Below are 12,182 nucleotides of genomic sequence, written 5' to 3' on the forward strand. Positions count from 1 at the left end.
TCTTGTAAAGCCTAGGAGCGATTTGAACAAGGCTCACTTCCTTTCCCTTTCCCCCTGGCCCAAGAGGACAGGCAGTCGAGTTGCAAAAGACCTGCGGCGTGCACAGCCCGTGCGTCCGCCCCCCTTTACCTGCAAGAGCCAAAGGTGGAGAGATAGCGCTCTAATCCGGGCAGATAACGCTTGTGAGCGTTTTCCTTGCTGCGGAATCCGGGCAGATAGCGCGCTTAAACGTTCCCTTGTGAACCGCACGTCTCAGCGCTCAGTCCAACGGGCATTGCTTGCTCCCAAGTAAGCGTGGGCATAGGATCTGGCCCGGATTTAGGTTTGATGAGGCCCTCAGCTACTGGGGCCCTTTATACAAATCGTCGCTGTTTTTTTGTGTTGAATATATGCTATACAGTATGGTAATTTATGGATCTAATAGGTATCTAAAGCCCTTTGCACATAACAAAATATGTATTTTATCAACGTAATTGTTGAACTGAAATACAATACAGAAGAAGTATATTAATAGTGAAATACACTTATATTCTCGGGGGGGGGGCAAGAGAGTGGGGCCCTAAGCTATAGCTTGTTTTAGCACGCTGTCTCCCTCCTCCAGAGCTTTTGCAAATGCATCGGCTTCCTCCTCCTCCTCCGCCTCCTTCCCTTCCATTGATGCGCTGGCTGCGCTGAGCGCCTCCGATCACGTGCGCAAAGCCTGATTAAAGCTTGGGCCGGCGACGTCACGTCGCCCGCGAGCCAATGGCGGCGTCTGTTTATATTGGGCCTCGTTTCGCGTTGGAAGAAGCGAGCGGGCCTGGCCGTTCGGTGCCTTGGAAGCTGCCTGTCGCTGCGTATCCCCGGCTGGGCGAGGAGGCGGAAGGAGGCGGCGGCGGCGGGGTGGGGAGTTCTCTGGGGCTGAGGCAGGAGGAACCGTTTGGGAGAGGGTCGTGTGGGGGCCCCTGAGCGCGGCAGGGCCGAGGCTGCTCCCTCCTGGGCTGCCTTCCTCTCCGAGGTCGATGGCAGCGCTCCTGGCCCCGCGTCCTCCTCTCTCCTCAGGCTGCCCAGGAGCGCCGGGCGGAGGCTGATCCTCTCGCCGCCTTCCCCTCGAGTGTCTTCCTGGGACGAGCATGAGAAGATGAACCAGAAAGACACTTTCGTGCACCTGTTTGCTGGAGGGTAGGTGGGAATTGTCACTGGCCTTTTGCCCTTCTCCTTCTCCTCCCCTTTTTCTCTCCCTCGTTCCCTTTCTATCGTTTCTTCACAACTCATACCTTCTCCTTCAGCATCCAAGTGCTGAGGGAAAACGAAACTTATTTGGTTGGGGTGACTGAGGAAATGTCAGTTCTTCTGCCCAGAATGTGTAGAGCGGGATAGAGGAGACTCGCCTCGGGCGCCGGGAGAGAGAACTGCTGTTTTTATTGGGTTGATTTTGGCCTGCTTATGTAGATAATCTTTATGCATCACCAGTGGCGACTAAGTCAGCATTTCTAATAAATAGTTACAAGTGGGACCTGCAGGAAAATCTCCAGAATACAGTCCTCTATAGTGTTGGGAAGGGAGTGTTTTTGGTCAGATTACAATCTCCCTTCTCCAAAATACCTTCTATAATTTAAGGCTTTAACCATTTTCTTCTAAATTTGCACCTATCGATTTCTTTTGTCTGCCTGCTCAAGTGATTTTGACATTATGTAAGATGTGGCAACTCACCCATCATTGTGAGGCTGCGTTTGGGATTTTAAATTTGAAAGTGTATTCATGTCCCTAGGAAGTTTTATGGGTATGTAGAAACTGCTAGGGGTTTTTTTTTTTTGGAGGGGGGGTTTGTTTCCAGAGTGATAGGTGTTCAGCCACCCAAATTTGCTGTGTTGGAGGGAACTGTAATCCTAGCAGAGCAGTGACATAAAAGTAGTAGCTTTTATTTTGATAAGGGAAAGGGAGGGATCAAGCATACTTCACATTGCCTGACACAGTGTTGTTCTTTCTAGATTGACTTCATGGCATCTTGGAATAAATTTACTGTAATACTGTTGTCTTCTACATAACTAGTAAATAGGCCAGTCATACATACCTGGAATAAACCCATTAAACTCAAGGTGACATACTTCTGAGTAGGCATATATAGGATTATACTGTTAGGCAGCAATCCTGTGTATACATACATATCCTGGATATATGTAGGAATAAGCCTCATTGAATACGTCTGTACCTTTTTTAAAGGATCCTTTCTTTTTAAGGATTAGTTTGTAAGTATCTTGTTGACATTGTTTTTCAAATAAATAAAGGCTTAGTGTTTTATTGTGCACTAAAAAGCAGATATTTAAGTTGCTTTAAAGATAGGCCTCATTGTATCCATAAGTAACTTTAGGGGTAGAGTACAGGAGCTAACCTACAAAAGAATGTACTGTGACTGAATCTTGAAGGCAATGGGATGAATATATGTGGTTTTATGTCAATGTGGTAGGACTTGTTAGTTGTAAATGGAAACACTAGCCTTCACTGTCTGGAAAACTGCTTTGTGTTGGGTGAATGACACTGTGCTGTGTGGTCTCAGTTTTTCCAGGCAGCTCTGAGTAGCAGGAGACCAATGTTATCTCATCTACTTTCTTGGGAAACACATTTGTTGTCCCTGTCCTTTTCCTGATAAGAGAAAATAGTATCTTAGCCTTCCTTTTCTGAATGGTCACAGGTTTTACTATTCATCTCTTTTATTGTGCTGCTTTTGAACAGACCAATTACAAATATTTCTTCCTATTCTCCTCCACAAATGCACATTTTTCTACACCCCTTTTGTTTTGTGTGTGGCTGAAAACTAGTGTTGTATAACTAGATAATGGGTTCAGAGACACATGACACTTGCTTGAAGCTAGTAATTTTCCACTTTTTTTGGAAGGTGGCTGAGCTAGAATCTGTTTTCTGCTTCAAGGTCCCATGGAATTGGCCAAAGTTCATATTGTGTAGAAGATATGATAGAGACCTTGAGATTCTTGTTCTAGGAGTAGTAGCTGAACGTTTATCCCCAAACCCTGGATCGGCAAAGCTGCAAAATATGCATATAGTCACATGCATAGCAGAGTGAAAGTAACTCAGGGTCATCCGTCTCAACTATTTTTGTTACCTAGCTGCTGGGGAATGCTCTCTGGCATCATTTCTCGAGTGGCATGCTTCTCTCTCCCATTTTATCTTGACTACCGAATACACATAGCAGCTGTATGTCACTTGTATTGATCATTACCCTTGACTATACAGTGTATATTTGAGATAGACAAAGGAGTTGATAATAACAAAACAGCAGCACCAAAGGGAAACATTGTTTTTTTCAAATCATACTGGCTTGTAAATATGTTAATTGGATAGTTTCTAACTTTGCTTGGGTGGTGCTGGTCTTTTGAAGCTTGTTTCAGGGAATTATTGGAGAAAGCTCCATTTTGCAGGGTATTTTCAGAAAACCTTACTTATTGCAAATATTTTTCTGACAACTTGTTCCCAGTCTTTCTTGCAGTCACTTTCTCTCCTTTCTGCTTTCCCAAGCTTTCTTGTCAAGGGAAAGGAGAAGAAGAAATGGCTGTAGGAGAGACTACCTTGTTCTCGTTCCCCCATGCAACAACACCAACCCCCTTTCTTTTTCCTGGTGAGTCTGGGGAGCTTTCTTCCCTCACCCGTTTTCTTTGCCCAAAACTTAACTTTCAATAGCAGCAATGGCAGGGAATGTACAATAAAGGAAGGGTGGAATTCGAAGCATCCATAGGTCCTAAATGACTTACAAATAGATCCCTCCCCCCGGCAATAGATAACCCTAAGCTAAAAGTGGTAGTTTACTAGGACTTATTTCTTTGTTTATAACATATTTATTACATTTATATTTTATTATTTATTTATTTCATAAACGCTTATTGATTGCAGAAAAAACCCCTCAAAGTGTTATATCCTACCTTTCCTCTAAGGAGCTCAAGGTTGCTTGCATGGTCCCCTCTCCCCTCTTATGATCTCACAACAACCCTGTGACACAGGTTAGACTGAGAGTTTAGGTCACCAGTCGAATCTAGGTCCTTGCAGTCCTAGTCAGACACTCTTGATCACTACACCACACTGCCTGGTTAAGTGGCATGCATGCTCTCACTCACTGGATCATCACCTTGTTGTGGTGAGTGGGCTTGCACGTTCCTATGACCCTTGTGAGTGAAGCCATTGGGAGTCTCGTACTCCCAGCAGGGTCACCCAAGGCGGTAAGGTCAAAGGGGAGGAGCTGGACAAGGAATGATCCAAGAAGTCCTCAATGGCAGAACAGGCGGAAGATAAGAAGTGGTATGTTACAATGGCTGTGAAGGTGGGTGAAGACTGCAGCAGATAAGAATCTACCAGTCGTTGTGATACTCATGCATAGAGCCTTACTGCGAAGACTCTGCGTTGGTCAGCATGCACTGATCTACACACATAAAACAAATTCATGCACAGGTGTCTTCCAAAAACCCATCCCAAACCCAAACAAGTCCCATGGCAGTCGGCAAATGGTAATGGGGGCAGGACTGTGAAATTTGGAAGCCTTTAGTCATGAACCGGCACATGGGCAGTGGATTCAGTTGTTCTAATTCAAGGAATGCGGCAGTTGAGTAGCTCGGCAACTGTATCCCATGATCGAATAGGGGGAGGGGCTAGAAAATGTATCCTAAACATAGTCTGCCTCCCTTTTCCCCTGACTGCATCCAGTGGGGTCACCACCCTATGGTTGTAAAAGACAATTGAACTTTGGAACATGGAATATACGAACTTTGTTGGATAACACAGATAATGAACATCTTGATCGCAGGACTGCCATCATTGCAAGAGAATTGTGACTTTTTAACATCAATATTGCAGTGCTTCAAGAAACTCGAAGAGCAGGTGAGGGACAACTGAAGGAAGAAAAAGGAGGCTACACATTCTTCTGGAAAGGTCTACCTGAGCAAGAACACTGGACCAAGCTAAAAACATCCATTATTGCAGCCTGTGAAAAAACTATTGGCTACCAAACCAAGAAACACCAGGACTGGTTTGATGAGAATGACAGTAAGATTGAATGTGTTATTGACAAGAAAAGGAAGGCCTTTCAGATCTGGCAAAGAGAGAAACGGCGCTGCTAAGAAACAAACCTAAGGCTGAGGTTCAAAGAAGAACCAGAGAACTAAAGAACACCTGGTGGATAAAAAAAGTTCAAGAAATCCAGCACTTAGCTGACACTCATGATACACAGAGTTTCTTTAAAGCCGCAAAGACAATCTATGGGCCAATAAATCATGGCATATGCCCCCTACGCTCAACAGATGGTACCACACTTCTAAAAGGTAAAGAAACTACAGTGGTGCCTCGCAAGACGAAATTAATCCATTCCGCGAGTCTCTTCGTCTTGCGGTTTTTTCGTCTTGCGAAGCACGGCTATTAGCGGCTTAGCGGCTATTAACGGCTTAGCGGCTTTAAGAAAAAGGAAACAAACTCGCAAGAACTCTCAAGACGTTGCGTCTTGCGAAGCAAGCCCATAGGGAAATTCGTCTTGCGGAACGACTCAAAAAACGGAAAACTCTTTCGTCTTGCGCGTTTTTCGTCTTGCGAGGCATTCGTCTTGGGAGGTACCACTGTACAGTATTGCACTGCGCTGGAAAGAGCATTACCAGCATCTCCTCTCACAAATTCCACAAATACAAATTAGAGATGAGCTTGCAGTATCTCTAATGGGAGAGTTGTGCACAGCTGTTAACCAAATGAAAAACAACAAAGCCAGTGGACCTGATGGGATGGATACCTGCCGAAGTCTTCAAAGTGGGCGGAATTGAACTTACTCAATAACTTCACAAGCTCATCGAAAAAATCTGGGAGAAGAGATCCCAGCAGACTTTAGGGATGCCAAAATTATCAATCTCTTTTAAAAAGGTGATAGAATCGACTGCGTCAAGGCATCTCTTCATTAGCTGCGGCTGGCAAAATTCTTGTAAGGATCTTAGTAAACCGTCTCCTAACAATATCTGAGGCTACCCTTTCTGAATCCCAAAATGGTTTTTGACCTTCTAGGGAGACAATGGATATGATTTTTACTGCTCAACAGCTTCAAGAAAAATGCAGAAAGCAAAACCAACCCCTATATATATGGCGTTTATTGACCTGACTAGGGCCTTCAACACTGTAAATTGTAGTGTCCTGTGGACTGTCCTTCTGAAAATTGGCTGCCCAGATAAATTTGTGAACATCCTTCAGCTCCTCCATAATATGACAGCAACAATAGCAGATAACAATGGCTCTCAAAGTGAACCATGTACAGTGGGATCAAGTATTAAACAGGGTTGTGTTATCACCCCAACTCTATGTTCATTGCCATGATGCTACACTTTGTTGAAGGGAAATTCCCCACTGGAGCATAATGCTGGTGGTCAACAAAAGTGGTTTAAAGACTCTCAAGGCAAATTTTAAAAATGTAGTATAAACACCGAGAATTGGGAAGCAATGGCTTGTGAGTGCTCCCAATTGGAGAACAGCCTTTACCAAAGGTGTCATGGACTTTGAAGATGCTCAAACTCAGGACGAAAGGGAGAAACATGCTAAGAGGAAGGCACATTTGGCAAACCCTCACCGTGATTAACTCCCGCCCAGAAAACTTTGTCCCCACTGTGAAAGGATGTGTGGATCCAGAACTGGCCTCCACGGTCACTTACGAACTCACCGTTAAGACCGTGTTCATGAAAGACAATCTTACTCGGCTACAGGTGATCGCTGAAGAAGAAAGAAGGCATGTGTGCTGCTTGAGCTGTGAGTTAAATGTGTATAGGATTATACAACAAAAATAACATTAAGAAAGAGTTTGTAGTGGTCACATTGCAAAACATTTCTCTTTTCAGCACGGTGGTATTATGCAAAGGTTGAATGTTGTGATGTTGCCGTGCTCTATATATGTGACTTCCTCTCCTTCTCAGAATATAACTGTTGAGTATAAACCACTTTTTTCAGGTGTGTGAAGTCAAACTGCAGGCATCTTAAGCCTTAGATTTACACTTGAGGCATATTTTCCTAGAAGGGAAATTGATGATAGAGCAGATATAATCTAAGGCAGGCCTGAGGTATAATGGTTTCAGACTTCTGGAGAAATCAAATTGTGCCCATCCACCCTCTGAATAAGACTGTTGGTGGAACAGATTCCTCTTCTCTACTGCAGATGTTCTACCAATATCTGTTCTAGGGGGTTAAGGGACTCTCTTCAGTAGATTTGGGCTGCTTGGGGAACTGCAGTGGAGAAGGGACAAAAGGGAAAGTCCATCATGTGACATTAGAAGTCACCCTTCATTTAAAGCAGGTAGATAAAAGTGTTTATAGGACTGGAAAGCTGTGTTGTGGGGGAAGGGGACCTTTATCTTCTAAATGCCTGTCTCTCTTTTTTTAAAAAACTATCTTGACAACAATAGGCTTCTTCCTGTGTTGCTGTACAAATATGGTTTTTGCCTGGGCTTTCAGCAGCTTGTATGGCTAATCATTTACTTGTGGATTTCTGAAGCTTGACGGTTGCCTGGATGTAGTAAATTTCTTACAGCCCATTACTATGGTCTGTTGCAGGAGGTTGAAAGTGAGCTTGGATGCAAGCAGTTTCTGCCAATAATATCCAGAGCCTGACACCTGGATTGTTTCATTATTGTAGCAATATAGTACGTGTTGTGGAAAGTCTTCCTTGAGTTGGATGTGAGCAAAGACGGACTCCTATAAGAATATTGAGTTCTGTGTTCAATTCTTCATAAATGTCAACAGTGCCTCCCCTCCCCTCTGTGTATGTGCAAGTCTGCAATTTAAAACCCCCCATCAGTATTAACACTCAAATCTCGATACCCAATTCCATCATTTATAGTTCCTTCCTAAAAATGATACGATTATTCCAACTATGAATCTGTTTTTGACTTGGTTTTATGGCTCTCATACCACAGCTATCCAATTAAAGAAATAATGCCTCTTAAGATAGTGCTTGCCACCTGCAGGTTTTAGAAATACGTATGTTCAAAATAAAGTTTTTACAGCTCTTCTTTAGGTCTGTCTGTTAACTTTGCTTTATATGTAACTATTACCTTAACTGTCACAATAAGATTCTTGTTAGAGTTGGACTTTCCTTCCAGGGTCATTTGAGGTTGATGAAAAACCTGATATGGTTTCTGAAAATTAGAAATGCAGTTTTGCTTAATATTGGTGTTGGCTCAGATTATTTGAGTCATTGCTAACTTCTCAGAAAAACAGTTTGTCTTGAAAATAGTACCAACGCCTTGACTGTTCTTATTTTACTTATATTAGGGTTTTTAAAAAAAATGAATGCCATTTCGAACCTTACCTTTCCTGCCAAGTATTAGCAAACTTAGTCCTCCTCATATGTTTCACCATCTACGTCTCTAAATGATGCACTGGTGCCATGTCATGGGCCATTGATGAGGTAGCTTTTTTTTTTTTAATCAACAAATTCCTTGATGAGGAGGGGTTACTTTTATAGCTCCAACCAATAATGGAATCTCCATGTTCATAACACTTATGAAGTTTCAGGGCAAACAGAGTAATTATCTCTTCCTTGACATTCATTGTTCTAGTTGTCTGGTGGCATCTCACTGATCGCTCGCAGAAATAGCTCTCGTTTCATTAAAGCTTTAGCCTGATCCAGGAAAGCAACTCACATTTTTATGTCCATGTAAACTAACCAATAGATGAATACTCCTCTCATAGATTCAGCAATAGCTTGGTAGTTTTTTGTTTCATTTATGAATCACTTCCCATGGAGCATCCTGAATCGATTCACCGCATAATAACACACATATAACCTTTAAAACAATTACATTTTTTTAAAAAAACGATTAATATAGTTTAAAGCAACAGCACATAAATAAAATCAATTTAGTTCCAAAGACAGATACCAAATGCTATATGTATTTTAAAAGGTTTGTTGAAAGAGGAACATCTATAGCATATTCTGGAAAAAACATACAGAAGGCTTCTGATATGCGGTGGGAGGGAGTTCCGAAGGGTAGTTGCCACCATACTAAAGTGCTTAGAGAGGAAGCAAGGCAGTGAGCAGTACTCAGTTGGCAGATAATGTATTGAAATATTACGTAGTTGTCAATGGGTGAAAGTGCAAATATTTTGCACCAGGTCCTATAGGTGTAATTTAGATGTGTTGACAGCTTAAACTGTGCACAGTAGTGGACTGGCAACCAGAATATATATATTTCGGTACCAGCAGAATGTGTGTATTTGGCCTGAAATGCCTACACTCAGCCTTGTTGCTGCATTCTGTGGTTGTTGCAGCTTCCAAACAATCTGAAAGGGTAGCCCCGCTTTCAGAAGCTCATATATTTTAGAGCTGCTTTGAGTGTTACACAGAATATGGGAAGGAGAGCTAATATAAGAGTAGTTTGTGTGTTTCAACTCTACAATTCCATGATCCTGTAATTCTTTGATTTCTTTTCACTTGATAGACAAAATACATAAAATGGAGGCACAGGTTGATGACTACTCTGTGTGATATTCAAAGCCTCTCCCTTCATTTTTGTATACTCATTAATTTTTTTAATAAAATATCTGTCCCACTCACAGTAATTAGTCCTGAACCTGGCTGATTATTGACAGGCTAAATAATGGAGACAATGTGTATGCACACACACAGATTGTAAAGCACTCTGTAAAAGAGCTGTAAAGCAGAGAATAGGAAGAAGTGCATCCAATGACTCTTTTTATGCATAAATGCATAACTGAACTTTTAAGTTTCAGCTCTGCAAACTGACCTTGAAATGTGGGAGTTAAGCTTGTTTCCTGAGATATTCTTATTCATAATGAGTTCTGTTATCTGTTTCAAAGGTTTTGTTAAATGCAAGAAAAGGTATAAAGAACTGAGAAAGGGAACTTACTATTTTGTTTTCTTCATTTGGTATTGCTCAGGTACTTTAACTGTTCAGCTAACACAGTTCATATATTTATCTGTGCTGGTCACTGAGCTAAGTCAAACCCAAATAATATTATTAACACTTCATGTTGTAGAGATAATGCTCTGTTAATGCAGTTAAAATAGCTTAATGCTATGTGATAACAGAAAATAGGAGCTATTGAACATTTTAAACTGACTGCTTATTAAGAGTCCAACCTATAATAAAAAGTATTTGTGGCTGTATACGTCTAGATTTTGTTTGCAGTACTGCTGGTACCTGTTTGTCTTAATGACCTTCCAGGTTAATGCAGACAAATCACTTGTTGCTTCCTTTGCTATATTTCTGGTAACAAGCTTGGTAAATAAACAGTCCAGGTAGGGAAAAAAGAATCTTTCAATACAGAGTCCCCCATGTTCTGTTAAGAGTAGACACTTTAGTCCCATTTTAGGCACCTGGCTGTCTGACTAATTCGTACAGAAATAACATTTGTTTTCTTTAAGAGCTCCGTTGAATGCTTTCAGTTTTTGTGTGCAGATCTTATTTTGGGAAACTTCATTTTAGAAAAACATGTACCTGAAGTACGAAATGCTGGGCAGTAAACATATATGTGTAAAATGTGTTTAGTTCTTTGTACCAAATGATTCTAGTTCCTTGTAGCTCAGACAGAAAGCAGTGCATTCTGTGTTGTTGAAACTAGCAGCTTCAGTTCTTCTGATATGGTCCGTTCATGAGGCTGTACCACCAGAGAACGGCATCAGAAGCTGTCGTTAAACCAGATTAACGTATTTGACTACCTAGTCCAATGTTTCCCACTTTGGCAACAGTGTTTTGCAGTGTTCTAGATTCTCACTTCTTTAAGTATGGAACAGCCACATTAGGATGTCACACTAAACTAGTGTAACATCAGCAAGCATAGTTAAATCTCTGGCTTGTGTCCCTGCTTCCCTTCATCTTCCCTAGTTTGACTGACAAGAGGAGTGAAAGCTTCCAGATTCCTCCTCCTTCCAATCACACTGGGGAGGAGGAAGCATGAGAGCCCAAGGCTTCCTTACGCTTGTTCATGCCTAAAGCGGCATTCAAGTGTGAAGTTTTATCTAAGTAAGCAGCCTATAATTTTGATCATTTGGGGAAAATTTAGTGTAACAAAACAGGATTATAAATGGAGGGTAAAAATAGGTCCCAGGCAGGGTTCAAAGGCAATTCTGAAACATTATTCTGTATAGATCACACAAGTAGTTGTTCATAAAAGCATCTCATAGTCAGAACTAGTAAAATAATGTTAAAACGCTGCATGTCGTGGTATCATTTGCTGTCATTGAGAGAATGTCTCTTCACCAGAGGGTAAATCACATGAATGAAGTTGAAAATGCACATTGTAATTCATTTCTATTTATAAACTTGGAAGCTTACTTGATGCTACTTTGGTGTTGGTGCAAAGACAAGATAGTTGAAAGAGTTGGTAAAGTGATACATCTAGGTCATTGGCATGAAACGTAATCTAGATGAGAGTTTGTTGTTGTCTTTATGCCTCAATTAACTATGCTTGACTGTTTGCCTGTAGACCTAATGACAGACCTAATGACAAAAGCCTAGTGCTCCTGTGCTGCTCACAAACAAGTGTTATCTCTTTAAAAATGCAGAAATTTAATCTACTTGGTTTTCATGAGGAGGCAGATTCCAATTTGAAGGACACTTGAGCAGCAAAGAGCATTTGACTGATAGCATTCTGCAACCATTAGGGGACCACAGTTTTTGCCTAGGCTCGATAGCCAAGCCAAAAATTGTGGTCACCAGGTTGTTTCCCCTTCTCTACCAGCTTAATTTAGATTGCCTTTACCAAGGGAGCTAATCCCCTTTTCTTTCAGGAAAAGGGGCAGAGAGCAGAGAAAGTATGGCAGCCTTGACCACTGCTTGGCAAAGGTGCCTGTAGTGACCTCACCAAGCTGCAGTCAAAGAGCAGGATCCCTGGCCACACATTTGCCTAATAACCTCTAGCCTTCCTCTGAAACTTAAGCTGGGGGAAGCAGCAAGCACAGCTCTTGGGATGATTCCCATCCATCTTTGCAGCTTCATGCTTGGGAGGGACAGTGGTTGCTTGCCAGCAAGCTATAGAGCATTCACCATGCTGGAAGATGGCAAGTGAAAAACAGAGAAGCCTATAGTTTCAATTTGGCTGGCCCTTTTCAGCACCAAAGGCCTCAAGGATTAGAGCTTTCTAAAATTAAGAATAGCATTGAATATGCCTCAAATTAAGGGTGCACATTTTATTTTTGTAGCACAATATTTGAAGAT

The 12,182-nt window shown here is 41.9% G+C and overlaps 2 protein-coding genes across 3 annotated transcripts in view; both read left to right on the forward strand.

Annotated features, from left to right (window-relative positions):
• SPSB4 (splA/ryanodine receptor domain and SOCS box containing 4) overlaps nucleotides 1–12,182 on the forward strand; it is a 270,303-nt gene that overhangs the window by 5,920 nt on the left and 252,201 nt on the right. The window lies entirely within an intron of this gene.
• Nucleotides 1–12,182, forward strand: part of SLC25A36 (solute carrier family 25 member 36) — a 38,696-nt gene that overhangs the window by 2,903 nt on the left and 23,611 nt on the right. Inside the window, exon 1 of one of the 2 annotated variants that reach the window (XM_083613944.1) lies at nucleotides 712–1,161. The exons of the other annotated variant lie outside the window; for it this stretch is intronic. Coding sequence (XP_083470070.1) covers nucleotides 1,121–1,161 — 41 coding nt within the window. The 5' untranslated portion in view covers nucleotides 712–1,120. Of the gene's footprint in view, nucleotides 1–711; nucleotides 1,162–12,182 lie in introns of those variants that run through there. 2 annotated transcript variants of the gene reach the window in all.

The sequence above is a fragment of the Podarcis filfolensis genome (assembly GCF_964270895.1).
Source record: "Podarcis filfolensis genome assembly, chromosome: 5".
In the NCBI taxonomy this organism is placed as follows: domain Eukaryota; kingdom Metazoa; phylum Chordata; class Lepidosauria; order Squamata; family Lacertidae; genus Podarcis; species Podarcis filfolensis.